This window comes from Chironomus tepperi, unplaced genomic scaffold, assembly GCF_022539635.2.
Source record: "Chironomus tepperi strain 1889 unplaced genomic scaffold, CSIRO-AGI_Ctep_v1 contig_244, whole genome shotgun sequence".
NCBI classification, from domain to species: domain Eukaryota; kingdom Metazoa; phylum Arthropoda; class Insecta; order Diptera; family Chironomidae; genus Chironomus; species Chironomus tepperi.
Genome location: NW_027226366.1, coordinates 2,224,659 through 2,240,105, shown reverse-complemented (window position 1 = coordinate 2,240,105; position 15,447 = coordinate 2,224,659). Strand labels below are relative to the sequence as shown.

The 15,447-nt window shown below is 31.4% G+C and overlaps 2 protein-coding genes and 1 long non-coding RNA gene across 7 annotated transcripts; 2 read left to right on the top strand and 1 right to left on the bottom strand.

The window, feature by feature from the left end:
• Positions 1-420: 420 nt before the first annotated feature.
• Positions 421-5,421, top strand: LOC139091449 (uncharacterized). 3 transcript variants are annotated; one of them, XM_070641537.1, is made up of 2 exons: positions 421-658; positions 4,012-5,421. In XM_070641537.1, exons 1-2 carry the CDS (start codon positions 565-567, stop codon positions 4,146-4,148), a joined length of 231 nt encoding a protein of 76 aa, XP_070497638.1. In that variant the 5' UTR covers positions 421-564; the 3' UTR covers positions 4,149-5,421. The 3 variants fall into 3 exon arrangements, with proteins under 3 accessions (XP_070497638.1, XP_070497637.1, XP_070497636.1); XM_070641536.1 differs by lacking the exon at positions 421-658 and adding an exon at positions 744-1,558; XM_070641535.1 differs by lacking the exon at positions 421-658 and adding an exon at positions 1,835-2,380.
• A 1,697-nt stretch (positions 5,422-7,118) lies between these two features.
• Positions 7,119-14,547, bottom strand: LOC139091331 (motile sperm domain-containing protein 2-like). Of its 3 annotated transcripts, none has more exons than XM_070641360.1 (10): positions 14,300-14,547; positions 12,682-12,825; positions 11,832-12,179; positions 11,230-11,489; positions 9,133-9,208; positions 8,839-8,951; positions 8,496-8,514; positions 8,160-8,432; positions 7,490-7,766; positions 7,119-7,375 (listed from the first exon to the last, which is right to left on the bottom strand). In XM_070641360.1, the coding sequence occupies exons 1-10, from the start codon at positions 14,400-14,402 to the stop codon at positions 7,369-7,371; spliced, it is 1,620 nt and encodes a 539-aa protein (XP_070497461.1). In that variant the 5' UTR covers positions 14,403-14,547; the 3' UTR covers positions 7,119-7,368. The 3 variants fall into 3 exon arrangements, with proteins under 3 accessions (XP_070497461.1, XP_070497464.1, XP_070497462.1); XM_070641363.1 differs by having other exon boundaries at positions 7,490-7,754; XM_070641361.1 differs by having other exon boundaries at positions 7,119-7,766.
• On the top strand, positions 12,522-15,100 carry LOC139091332 (uncharacterized). The gene is made up of 3 exons (XR_011544500.1): positions 12,522-12,829; positions 14,153-14,251; positions 14,828-15,100. It is a non-coding gene; the product is annotated as an uncharacterized lncRNA (long non-coding RNA).
• Positions 15,101-15,447: the final 347 nt, after the last annotated feature.

Here is a 15,447-nt window from a genome sequence, read left to right as displayed (position 1 = left end):
ACAAGATTACCTAATGGAATTGTGAATAGAACGAACCATGACTTGAAAAATTGTTAACTTGATCCTACATATCAATGTGTCTTAAAAAATGCTGTGTACCAAAAACTCAACTGTTACTATTACTAATTAGAATGTTAAACTGTCCTTAAATCGATTTATAAAGCAATTTTATTCCTCTTTCATCCACTTTTTTGAATGTTTCAATTTCAAACCCCAACCAACGGTAAAAATAAATTCAAAAAAATTAACTCAATTTAAAATCAAAAAATTCTAAGAATCAATTTGAAAGAAATAATTTTGTTCAACTTAGTAAGCATGTTACTGTGGTGAATTTCCAAATTCCACCACAATTTTTAAAAAGAATTTCACCACATTTGCTGATTAGCGAACTCTCATCGTGAATGTGTCTTGGCTAACAATACACAATTTTGTGACGTAGGCAAAAATATTCAAGAAAATTGTCTCTAGCTTAATAGTCAAAAATATTAAATTTTAGTGAGAATAAAGTGATTATTTAAAAGTATTTGATTAACAATCCATTATAGAGCATCAAATCATTCAAAAATGGTAGAATTAAGTGGAAAATCGGATCCATTCCAACATTCATTCCCAAATATGGTTTTTATCATACCGACAATCATTATTTTCTCATTGATGGGTAAGATACAGGATATATATCATTATTATCTCAAATGATAACATAATTACTGCCAAAATCTATCACAAAACTATCAACTTTCATTCATTCTGGATGTTAAAAATGAGAGTTACAGTATGACTCAAGTTCCACGTAGCGAGATTTTTCTTCCAACAAATCAAAAATCTCTTACTGTACAATGTATTAATATAATAATAAGAAACTTTACACTGTTTTTCTTTTAAATTCACATCCTAGTATGGAACTTTACCATATGTTGACACACATTTTTCCCGACTAATGACGTAACAGCTTTTCTATAAGAAAGGTCAATGTCACAAAATGGAAAATTATTCACATGTTGATTTTCACATTCATCAGGTGGCCATAAAGAATTGCATTCATTTATGCCCATTGCATTCATTGTATGTATGTCCAATGGTATTCTCATTTATCAAGAATGACTACATTTTTTTGAGAATTTTTGAGAACATTAATGAGCATACATTTGAATATTTCGATAGTTGATTGAGAATATTAGTCAAAAATCAGAGTCACAGACATAGAACAGAGTAGTTTAAGTTTGAGTGTAAATAAGAAAAGAACTCGGCAAGTGTCAACAATATAAAAAACAAGTTATGGATCAGATTGCTAAAGCTTTAGGCAATTATATGAACGAGGGATCTGGTGCTGGTCCAGAATACACTCCCGAACAGACCACAGGCTTGCTTATGGCCTTCATTGACCAAATGCAGGTTGATGAAGAGCAAAAGGCAAGACTTAGGTCGAATTTGCTTGAACGACTCATGAATCCAGATGCATTCCAATTGCCTGAGGATACACCGACCAAAGGAACTGGAACATCACCAGAAGATATAATAAAATTAATTGGATTACTTGTACTGGTGTTTGGTATACTTGGTAAGAGCACACACATGTCTCCTTATCAGTTGTAGTTTATAAAGTTCATAGGTCAATAATGCCTGACTGCAAATATTACTTAATTCCCCCTTATCTATGCAATAAAAAGATTATTTCACGGAATTGACTAAATTTAATTATTTGCAAATAAACAATTGATAAGATAAATTGTGAAAGAACTGCGTGCATCAAGGAGAAAAAAAAGCATGTAGAATAATTGCCTGAGTACAGCCATATGATGTGTCTATACTTTTTTTTTCCTCTTATAAAACCTTATAGTTAGTGTATATTGAACATTCAAGCGAACATGTTAATCTTTCTGATTAGATAGCATCCATACTTTAAGAATATTAATTTATTACTTCCATTGCTCAAGTGTACTTAAAGCTGAATGTGTGTCGAAAATAATAATTGCTACGTGGATATAAATCGGTGCATTTAAAAAAAAAATATTAAAAGTATTAATCATGTCTAGTGAAAGTTCTTTGCCAATTGATTCTCAAAAAGCTAAAACAGTTGTTGAGGAATTAATGAAAACACCTGAAGGACGTGAACTTGCTGATAAAATCAGAAATAAGCTTATAGATTTAAATACACAATTTAAGAATCTATCGCCAGATGATAAGCAAAAGTTTGCGGAAGAATTTAAAGGAAAATTTCAAGAGACATTTGAGGATCTTAAAGATTCAATACGTGTGAAATTAGGAAGCGATTATAGTAACGATAATGATGAATTTAATGATGAAATTCCATCCAATTATGGCCCACAACCTAATTATTTTTTATTCCTGATTGCATTCATTCTTGTTTTACTATTATTCGGTTAGATTCCAAGAAGTAACATTATCGAAAGTGAAATGATAAACATCCATAAGCCATGTGATAACAAAAATACAATTATATTGGTTACCGGAGTAGCGTGTCAATGGTTGTCAAGCATGATTATTGTGATTTTTTGTCAATAACAATTCTTGTTATGAATTTTCTAGTAGAAAAATCTGGTTGAGGAGGTGTTGCGATGGTTTTGATTTGGGGGAGGGAAACTGATTATTGGAAAAAGTAGTTTTGAAGACAAGTTTAATTGGCAGAAGCCGGTTCTGTGTATAATTCCCGTTTTTTGTTTGTCAATAACAAGTGCAAGACTGTTTCTAACGAATGCTTTCTTACTTGATTCCTTGGCGAAGGCGCATTGTCGCATTTAGAGTCTGTCGGAAGCTGAATTTGTCTTTAGATAACTTCAGCCAGTTACTGATTCCCAGAACTTTAGCATCATTGCTCACACAGTAATGCCATGAAAAAAACTTGGTGACTTCAATTCTTTGATGATCTGACCGCTTACCATCTCCAAAGTCAGATTCACAAACTTTATTAATGGTCTCCTAAAATCAGTGTTCAGCGTAGAGAATATGATTCGTCGTACAAAATCAATATCATTGAATATAATTTTCGACTTGTTGATGATTTGTTCCTATTAATTCACTAGCGTTAATAGAGCTGTTGAATAAGTTTACTGTTACTGGGCCAAGCAGCTATTTCTGAAAGTTTCTTGTGTTGTTGCTTCGAATTGTTCCTTCCCTTGAATTAATCATATACTAGCCTGTCAATCCCGGAATCCCGGACAATCAATCCGTCCTAACCTCAGAACAGAGTTCAAAGTCGACTTGGATTTTAAATGGAAAATTCGACTCAACTCTATAGACAATTCAAGACGACTTTTAGTTTTGCCTCAGAATCAATCCTATTTACTTACTTCTTACTTTGCTGGCCGTACAGATTAAGTAGTATCAGAATCAATCCTATCTAGCAGAAAGCTTTGTATTAGCCACGAAGCTTAGAAATGTAGTGATCAGTTTTAACTGTGACTCAATCTGTGACTTTTAGTATCCAATAAATAATCGGGAATGCATTGAATTATTTTAAGTCAAGTAAGGTTAAGTACTTTACTTTAGTTGACTAGAGTTAATGATTCAAAGCAAATACGTGTCAAAAGCCTATTACATTCGAATTACTGTAAACCTTACAAGCCATAAACTTATTGGAAAATCCAATTTACATCCAGTTTTCCTTGTAGTCTTCATAAAGTCATCAATATCATTGCTATGTCTTGTATGTAGTTACTACTTTTATTTAGTTGAGTTACTTAATCGTGCAATGCTGCTATATGCTTTAGATAATGAATATTATCAAAATTAAAAAATTGAGCAATAGCTTTACGGCATGCTCAAAAATTCTCCAAATAATCATGCTTCCTGACGATTCAAAACACTAGATTCGTGCTCCCCACAAACAGTGATTAAATATAAAATTAAAACCTTTTAGTATTTACGTGATAGCCACCCATCGCATGGCACATCATCAAAATAAAAAGAATGTTATCATTTCATTAACGTGTCACTCAATTCCGATATGCTGTGCTAATAAAACAAAATTTCTATCTGATTGCTTTATTTTAGGCTTCTTCGGATATAAATTGTATTTATCAATTATGGAAAAGGAGCAAGGCAAAGGCAAAAAGAACAAAAAGGAAGAGAAGAAGAGCAAAAAATTAAGTTCACCACCATCATCGCCACGATCCAAGAAGGAAAAGTGAATTTAGTTAAATTCGTGTACTTTAATTTAATAATCAACAGCTTAAAATGCTCTGTTGCTGTTTTTTTTTATTACCTATATTTTTGCAATGAACTTGTTTTTGGTGCATTAATGATTCATTTTGCCAGCAAGAAAAAAAAAATTAAAATAATTAATAAAAATTGTTAGCTCATTCAGCTCATTCCATTAAAAAATACACAAAAAGTTAGTTTACAAACTTGGTAAATTTAAATGATAATTATGAAAAATATGTGAAAAACAACAATAAATTGTAAACGATAAACTTTTATAGGAAAATCTTACTTATTTTTGTACTGAATTCTCGGGGAGTTATTTGCTAATGACTTGCATAAAAATTGGGAATTTTTTGGGAGTTCTTTTAATTTTAACTTCAATTCTTTCTTAGAAAATTATGAAGACTAGAATAACTCTAGTGAGCAAAGCTATTACCCGTGAGCACATTGTAGCATTATGAGCCAAAAACAGCCACCGGTAACGTCAGGACACATTCATGTCTAGCAGACAAAGCGACGGCGTATTGGTGCCCTGTTCTTAGTTTTGAGCCATCAACCTACTTATTTACTTCACTAATCTTACAGATTTATTGCGATTCATGGCCTCTTTTAGTTGTCGTCTGAAGCTATATCTCTCGCTGACTAGCCTTTGCTAATTCCCAATATCAAATGCTACACAGCCCTCAAATCTCCCGAATCAACATCTAATACTATTAATCGGTATGAAGAGTTGACAGCCATTGACTAATCACATCCCATCCCATTTCTTTTTGTATGGCTATGAACGATTCATTCCGTTTAAGAATAAGCAAGCTTTTTCTAAGATTACTTCAGATTTACTCAAGAATCCTCTAGCACACTGATTCGGAACCTGTGTGTGCCGTCAAAATTTTTTGGAAATGCCATGAACCGTATGTCGTGTGCGGTTTCGGTCAAGATTTACTACTAAGATCACACTTGTCAAGTGGTAAGCAGCGATAAAGCAAGCTTCAGGTGCCGACTGAGGGAGGCCATGGATCACACTAGATCTGTACGGCCAGCGAAGTAAGTAAATAAAGGTGTACCACGAAAAATAAAATGTTGCCCACCACTCCCCAAATAAATCCCAATCATCCCGCATCAACACTCCGATTGACATCATAAGTGAATAACCCCCACTTTGCCGCACATTAACTCTTTTGTTTGATTTACGCGATTATTCCGGGAATTACTTAAGTTAACATAAACAGTGCTTACTGATCAAAAAATAAATATTATGATGATATAAATGTGCTAATTTTAGGTGAAATCTTTGTAACTTAATATCATTACAGCATGGAAATTCCTTTTCAGATTTTTTTAATGGTACAATAATCCGGCTTTAATTCTTAAGAATCTGTTCCTTTCAAAAAAATACTTTTTTGCTCACATCATTTGCCAAAAAAAGCTTTTAAAGAGAATGTTTGCTGTCAGTTGTCTGCATATTGTGAACATGAATAGTGTTTGTTGAAGAATTTAAAGTAAATAGTTCTTGGAATCATCTGTTGTTGAGGTGATTTTAGTTCCTTTCGCACTTCACACGATTACGTTGAAGTGCGAAACAATAGCGTAACTGGGTCGAATGTATTGTTCTTTAAATACTTGAGACTTTGCACTTCTTGTTGACTCATCAATCATTATTGTTGGGACATTTGGAAATGAGGTTCTTACTTGCTTACTTCGCTGACAGTACAGATCAATTGTGATTCATGGCCTACCTCATGTTTGAATTGTCCTTACTCTTCTTATTGCCTTTTGTTGAATGGACATAAAGTTCATGTTGAGTATAAGGGAAAGAGCCGACTTCATCATTCACATTTAACATTACCGTATAGATGCATATGCACTGCAGTTCATTTACATTTGCATGTTAAATTCCAGCGCATTCCATGTCGCATTATTCCGCAAATTCTCCACAATATGAGTCATATCACATAGTAAATCTGACATCCATTAGGAACATATTGACAACATTATCGCATGCTGATAACTATCTTGATATTTATATATTTCTACACCCACATCAAGTCAAATAGCTTCTTACATTCTGACCTAAATATTAGTTATTCATAAACAATACACAACATGTTTAGCTAAGAGCGCAGCTAATGCAGAATTCTAATCATTATAATACCTTGATATAAATCTCGAATGACATTATCATATGCACGCGCAGGAAATTTGAAAATACTGTACGGAATCAATAAAAATGCAAAAAAGCACTAAGAAGATGAAGTGATGACCTTCAGCGAGTAAAAAAACAAGATTTACTATTTGCAAAAGAGTTGAACGATGATGATTTTATGCTGCGGCACATTTTTTGGCATTCAATATGAATTTTTGAGTAGATTTGCAGACGGTTATGGTGCCATGAAGTAGCATTTTCATCGAGTAACGTAGGAAAATTGGCTGCGGTAGACTTGTTTACAACAATATGTCTGATTACATAGGATTTGTGTTGCCAGGTATGGAAATTTTGTGGCTTTTTGAGTAATTGATGTGTAATTGACTTGTAGCTCCTCCTGGATGGTCCTGGATCTTGATAAATTCACAAATTTGAGTTAATTTACAACTTTTTTGAGTTTCCTTCATCTTGTTACTGCTTTATCCTTAGAATTTTCCAGGTATGCAAACTTTGTGTCTTTTTGACTAATTGATGTGTAATTGACTTGTGGCTCCTCCTGGATGATCCTGGATCTTGATAAATTCACAAATTTGAGTTAATTTACAATCTTTTTAAGTTTCCTTCATCTTGTTACTGTTTTATTCCTTTTAATTGTGTATTTACAACCATATTAAGGCTAATATAGGAACAGAGAATTACAAAAATATAGAATTTGACATGACTACATTAGAAAAAGTATAAACATACCTAATTTTGTGTCTAAAACTAGTCTAAAAAACTCATAAATCTAATTAATAAATTAATAAAAAGCATCTTCATTGCCAAATATAATTTATTATGTTCTATCAATCTCATATTTATTACTAATCATACGGTAAAGTGAAACAATTAAAAATTATTCAACAACTACTATAAATATAAGTTTAAATGTTGTATAGAGATTTCTTGAGAAACATTATTTTTTTGTCTTTAAATCTGAACGATCAAAAATCACACGTCGAAGTATAGAGAAGTTCAGTTAGATTTCCACATTTATCGATGGCGATTAAAGGACAGATTACTTTTCATTCACTAGAAAAATTTGTATACGATTTATGAAATTTTATGGTTATCGACAAAAAATATATATTATGTATTTATGGTGTCTTTCTTATCATTTATCCAAACACCATAGATCATCCTTACTTATCTATACAATATTGTGAATTTGAATTTTGAATTTCCATTTTGAGAATATACACGATACTAATTGAAAGCATAATGAAGACAAAAATTGTTATCCATTGCAATGACTGCATTGTTTTAATTTGTTGCTGCATATTATGTACGTTTTCAGAGAGCTGATTTACTGTGACCTGCAAATGCTGTTGTGTATGCGAACTTGTTGGTTTTGTTCCATTATGTGTAACACTACTATGGACTATGTTTGATGATGTGACTGTTGTTGAGTCTAGAAAATAATCTAAAAATATTAAGAGTTCATTAAAGGTTGACTACTCTAGACATAGACGAATGCATATACATTTAAGTTATTTAGTTTTTATGAGCTTTAAAAATTTAAACCATTTAACGGTTTTCAAAAATTTAAAATTGGACTTGGTTTTAAAATTCAAATATTAACGGACTTTTTTGCTATAAAATTCCCTACACATAAAGCTAATCTATTAAACTGATCCTAAGCTTAAGCATTAATCCCAATTGCCATTAAACCCATCCAAATACATAACAAATAGTCAAATTAGCATTATCTAATCTAAAATTACGCAGACAATTACATCGATGTCGGAATAAATGTCAAAATGCGCATTTACCGAACGACAAAACAAATAGACAAATAAGAAAGGCGGAAGCTCACCTGAAATTCCTTCCATATTATTGATTATTGCCGTTGTTACAGGCATGGCACATTTTAAACGATGTTGTTCAACCGGACTACTTGCATTCACTTCTTTCCAAATATTTGAAATTTCTTCACTTGTAAGAGATTCATCAGGCAGTGGCATACACATTACAAGGAATTTATCTTTGTTAACAGGTAATGTATGCTGATTTTTCTGTATGAGGACATTGATTATGGCATTATTATTAGGCGAAAGTGTTCCAGAGCTTGGACGAACTCGAAATTTATCTAAAATAATTAAATTTAATTTTACACTTTAACAAATCTTTATAATCTGCAAATTATAAATACCTGGAGCTGTCGTTTTCACCTTTAATTGATATGGACATGAAAGGAAAGAGAGAAAAATTATAAGCAATAAAATTAGATCCAGTAAGCAGCAAAAACAAATAATTTTGGGGTCTCTATTTCTATAAACACGAGATCATTATCATGAATACAATTTAAATAAATGCGAGGAACAAATGGTGATTTACACTATACACGCAATGTATAGTAAAGAGGAAAAACAGTCAACTGGGGAAAGCAGACTAATGAATTTTTCATAGTATCGTGTGGCCACATCAAAACTAAGTATGATTCTTGTTAAAAAATGGATATCCGATTCGATGATACTGGAACATTTTTCACTTACTTTATATGTTATAGCCTTTTTACCGATGTTAAGAATCTCAACATTGCCAAAATATTCATTGTTGTTGTTCTTTTGAAACATTATCGTCTCAGCCGGCGTTAACTGGAGCATATCTGTTAATTAAATTAAGAAAATTATCAGTATTTCTGTTCTTATCGTCTGTTTTAAACAAAGATTTTCTTAGTCATAAAATGAAATATTTTTGTGTACAGTAACAAAGCTTATCATCATTCCAGCTATATATTTTGTACTTTAGACAGCAATCGTGCCACCAAATGAGCAATCAATGCTTACCTCCATAATTGTTTTCAAATTGTGAATTAGATGAAACATCCGACATTGGGGATTCTTGTAAGTTTGCGAAATGTACCTAAAAATCATTGAAATGTTAGTTAAATTAATTAAGACAAAAGATAATCGGGTAACAAAGAAAATAATGAGCATGCAAAAATAAAAGATATACATTTTTTGGCAATAAAGTCACAGCGAACGAGCAGAAATTGCATAAAGCAATTCTAAGGCCAAAAGGCAAATAATTAAATTATTTTGTATACACGAGAAATAATATGAGAAGTAAATTCAATATTTATTTCTCTCACAATTGAGCATTCCTTGAATTCAGCACGTCCGACACTAACATAAGTTAACATAAATGTATGAATCAGTATGAATATTTTTATCACAAAAATTCATAGATATACGTAAATTTATCTGTGTGCTGAACTCAAGCACTTCCTCTACATGACAGAAGCAATTCACTCTCACTGGATATGACAAAAAAGTTTTTTTTTCCCCGATAAATTAATTAAAAATAATCAATAATGTCAGTTTATGTGCAGCATAAGCCGTAAAGTGATAAGTTAATAAATGATTTAAAGAATTTAAATATGTAATTTGCGTTTAATTACTCTCTGCATTTTTCCTTCTTTTCAATTTTTCCCAAAAAAATGAAAAAGAATTTTTTTTTTTTCTTTTTTTATTATTTTTTCCTCCAATTATTCGATAATCAACATTTAATTAATATCCAATCGACAACTATGTAGCGTTCAACGGTAAAAATTACTTTTATACACTTTAATTAATGGAATATTTCCTGATAAATCACAAAATTTTCTTTTGCCAGAGGAAATTATTTCGACTATTTTGTATGGAAATTGTAAACTGAATGAACATAAAATTTTCTTTCTACGTAGAAATTCAAAAAAAGAGAGAATTTTGTCTATGTGTTGGTGCTCACTATATTCTCCTGCTCATGCTTTGGACATTTAGAACGTTTCTTCACTTTAATTAATAAATATTTTTTGTATTTTTTTAAATTCCAGATTTTATCAAAGCACATGGCTTTGTTTACAAATTTTTTAGCGGGAAATTTTCAAAAATAATTTATACGTTACAAATTAATAATTCATTTTTCGTATTTTGCTTTGGTAATTAGTGAAACTTTTATTAAAAATGCAAGGTAATGATGATATTGACAGTGTTTGATTGATTATACTCTGCTAATTAGCGTTAATTAGTGAGAAATATGAAAAAATAATTTTTATAGCAAATCTGCTGTTGAAAATTTGAATTTTAAATTTTAGAATGTCGTTAAATTTAAGGAATTTTAACTTTATCAAGATCAATAAGTCACAATAGGAAGGAAATACAGTATAAATTTCATGTTAACAACCAATAAAATCAATAATTAGCAGTAAGTCTTCAAGTCATCAGTAGCTTCCATGACTCGTGCTCATAAATTATAACAACACAATTTGCCCATTTACGAAACTTAGTTCCTTTCTTCGGAAAGGCTCTCACAATCTACAACAAAAACAAATCTAATATGTCTTACTCAAACTTTAATGATACGTCCTCTCGCGCTTCTATACAACGACTATTTATTATGGTCGCGATCGCAATCAGTAGTTAGGAAAACATAATAGACTTACATCCTTTTTTGAATGTTCTTTATTTAACTTGATTATTTACATACAATTTAATAACCACCGCCTCAATGAGAAACTGTCAACTCATCAACATAAATAGTAAATTAAAAGCCATGAAAACCATATCATTTTAGGCGCACCTGTCACATCCAATTCTCTTAAGGTAAGATAACAGCCTAAAAGGTTAAAACGATAACGCAACTTATTTTAGTTCAATCAATAAGTTTTTCATAAAAATAGAGGTTGTTAGCGCAATGCTGATGGTAAATAGAAACGGAAATGAGATATGTTGTACGGAAGGAAAGGAATCAAATTTAATTATCAAACTTTTTAATTCGTTGTGAGCAACAGCACACGATTGTCTAGCTGCATGCACTAATAATTAAGTGGGTGTTACTTGCCACTTTTAAAGCTCATTCGTTACTGTTTGAGGAGATTGTTCTACATGGCTTTTCATGCTCACCTTACGGACAGTGACATTCGTAATATTAAAATTTTCTTGTATTTCATCGTTGTTATTTGCGAAATCATCTTGTGCTTCTTGTTTCTTCAAATCAGTTGAGGTAACCTCTGGCTCAAATTTCAGTTCATAGTTGTCCAATCCTCCCCACTCGTACGGCATATTTTCATCATCTATGTATTGTCTTACAGTTTTCGAGTTAATGAACTTCATTCGTTCTACTACTTTTTTTGGCAACAATCCTTTGACAATTTGAAATACGCCTAGTAAAGAAACAAAGAAAATTAATTGAATTAATTTCGCGGTCTGATGAATATTCAGGTCTGAGTGATATCAGCATTAATTGAAGTGCATGTTGAATAAAATTGTTTTGAATTTGAATTTGAGTTTCGAAATCGAATTTTGATTTTGAATTTGATTTTCGAAATCAGATTTCGAACTTGAATTTGACTTTCAAAACTGTTATTCGAACATGGATCTAACTTTCGAAATCGAAATTCGAATTTGAATTGGATTTTCGAAATCGAAATTCGAAATTAAATTCAATAACCTTCAAAACAACAACATGCACGATTTTCATCACTCAATATGAACTTATTACTCACCTGACATAACCCATGGCATGTCATACACGAGAATGTAACTCAGCGAATTTGGATAGTATGATTTTAAAATGTTAATCATCAGCTTAATGTATTCTAAATCCATATTCTTCAATCCACTATTAATCATGTCAAGGACCACAGTGATCTGACCACCATCATCCTGACACGTTCTCATTGCTCTTTCAAACCAATATAATAAGAACCATTTAAGTCCTTCAAGTGTCCTAAATCCTCTTGAATAGATTCTAATTCTAAAGAACATTAAGTTATTGCCTTCGACATCTCGACCTCTAATGTATATATTTCCATTCTCTAAATAATTTGGAGGCACAGTCTCTTCGGTTATATCTTAAATGATGCACAATATATGTTAATTAAGTTAACAATGAAATTATTTTCGTTGTTATAATTTTGTGGAAGTCCAAACCATTTAGTGACCGGCTGAAAATTATTTGCCAATATTTTTGCAAGTCAATGTCAAGGGAATGGGAATGGCAGAGTTGATTTTAATGAAATTTGACTTGAATTTATGAGATCCAGTGAAAATTTGTCTGAAATTTTCTAGATCCAGTAAATTTTCAATCAATTTTATGAATTTCATAAGATTCAATCAAATTATCAAGACAATCAAGTCAACAGAAGTTCAGTTAAAACCAGTAAGCGACATAAAGTCATTCACAACATATAACAGGAACACTACACCTGTGACCTTGATTATATCGATTGATTTTCGAATATTTCATTAATTTTCAATGCCAACTCTTCTTCCATCAACTCATTAAATGTTCAATTAGCCGTGTCACAAAAGTTTGGACATCACTGGATTAAAACAATGCATAGCTTAACATACCATTCACGCCGAATTTCTTTCTCCATTCAAGTGTATCCCAGCACTGCTTTAACGACTCTTTCATGTTGTAATCGTTGGCGATGAGAAAGTTTCCTATCCAAAAGTCCTGATTTATTCTCGATAAATCCTTTGGATGGAATCCATCTAGGTAAGTAAATTGAATATTTTTTTAGGTGACATTGTTTACTTGCCAAAATGTAAAAAGTTATTGGAAACGCAAGAAGCAAAACAGAAGCAAAATTTCATGACAATGTGCCATAACGAGAAATTCAAGGTTATTCGTTTACTGTAATGTGTTTGCGGTGTATTTAGAAATGCAAGTGAAGTATGTATGCACGCATGGCATTATTTGGGCGTCTATGGTTTCAATAAACTCAATTGTTTACATTATGTATGAAGAATTTCCGTTAGAAATATAAAAATATTTGAAAATTATCTCAAAAGTTACAAGGGTTTTGGTCGGGAAATCTGGCTCGAAAACACAGTCATGCCGACATGGGCACTCCATGGCTTTTGCAAATTGCAAAATACTATCTTAATTCTCCTCAATCTTAAATTATTCAAACCGGAGACCCCCCAAGAAAATTAATTTCCACTTAAGAAAATTTAATACACTTTAAAAACACTTCTATCCACAATTATGTAGGAATGGCAATTCTAATTACATGCAATTAAATGTCTAGTATGGCAATTAGCAACTTAAAGTCATATTTTATGAATTTCTTCACATAAACATCAACATTGCGAACATTTAAGTCAAAATAAACCATGAAGACACTAAGCACTGCCGCGTTCTTTTCTTTATGGCAAATTGTGAATTAATTTCATTTTATTTAGTCTGATGTGAAGCCTTGAACAAATCAATTATTAGAATATTTAGATATTAACTTTGAATTCACATTCGAGTAAGCTTTGAAAAAAATGTTCAGTTGGAGATGAATTAAAGTTATTAACGAAGCAATTGCGTGATCACTCATCTTCATCTTGTAAGTATAAGCAAGTGCTACTGCACATTGAACGTACAATCCTTCAATGAGAAGTTTATGATGAAATGAATAATTGTTTCTGAAAAGTGACTTGCAAAATTGAAGTCTAAATTGCTTTGAATTGAGCTGAATGTTAAAATTTAGAAGTATATTGACGTCTATTATGTTGGCTTTGAAATTTGACGGTCTTTTACACGCTTTTATTGGACTTGCTCTGTTTTATTTTTGAAATCTGTTTACTTATCCAAGACACATCTTTTGAAATTTAACGAATTTTTTGAATTTGAGTTTTTAGAACTTATCTAAGACACATTTTGAAAATTCAAATTTTTAACCGATTTTCAATTAAAAATCATGAAGTGCAATATCACAATTCTTCTCAGTAAAGCTGTAAATTATTATTTAATAAACTTAATTATCACATCCATAAGATATTTACTCTCAACTCGTATCAAATTTAACATTCTTATTTGATCATTAAACAGTTAATTCTACAAAATTGCACACAATCTTCATCTCTCAATACCTTATGTATCGCAATCGCAAGCAACTGTGGTACAACAAAAGGACAACAGCACAACAAGGTCAATAAATAAATTCACTTTTTATAAAGCGTTTCAATGCCAATTTACCAACAGATTGATCGTCCCCATTTGTAATTTTATCCAATATTAAATTTCTCAGTTCCTTTACTGCTTCCATGTCCAATTCTGGATCTTCTGTGTGCTTCACCATTTTTACACGCTTTAGTTTTATACTTTTATTTATCACAAATTGTTTATTGTTCTGTTTAATAATATTTATGTCCAGTTGAGACAGTTCAAACACTTCTTTATGAGCACTTAAAGCACTATCCAAAATTATATATCAGTAATGTTCGACTGCCTGCTTTAAACTGAAACCTTAAGATATTTTTAAGCAAGCAAAGCTGTCTTTAACAAAAAAGTAAAACTTTAATTGTGTATGAGGTGTATACATGAAGTATCAACACATGAATATGATTCGCACACTTTAAAATTTTACAGTCATGCTGAGTCCTACAGCCGGCAATATTTGATAGTCATCGTTCATGCTTGCTAATTTTTGGTTTTTAGTAATTTTAATTAATAGATTTATTTAATGACTGACTGTATATTAAGTTAATACATTCATACTTACAGATCATAGAACTTTACTCTCATGTGATTCATGCCATGTGATTTTTGTGTCTAAACATCCCAAACGGAATTCTCCAAAGGCAAATATGAAAAGAAAAAAACATTCTCTGACGTCAAAGAATGTTAGATAGAGTTGAAGTCATGAGTTACGTATGAAGCATCAACCTTCGGAGTCTTTCTTTCCGCAGAGGCATTTGCTGTGTCAGGAATATATTTAGACTAATTTTTGATTGTATTTATTGAGGAAGACATCTATTAAAATTCTGGAAAATCCCATTTAGACAACTGATGCATGTTTATCTGTTTTTATCTTTTGGACAGTTTAAACTTTTCCCAAGGTATCGCATAAATCCAGTATATGAATCGTGACAACTAAATTTATTGCAAATATATCATGATTTCGCAAAATTTAAATGAGATTCATTAGCAAAACTAAGGAATAAGTTTGTTTAATTTGGATTTAATTGATTAAAAGTTAAAACAGTACTCGTTGCTATCAAGTGCCTTAAGCGCATTCTGTCATAGTGACCAGAAATGGGTTATTTAACGGTTTTTTGCAATTCAAATTTTCTAACGGTTTTCAAAAATTTGAAAGTTTTTTTTTAAAATTTCTGAGTGATCAT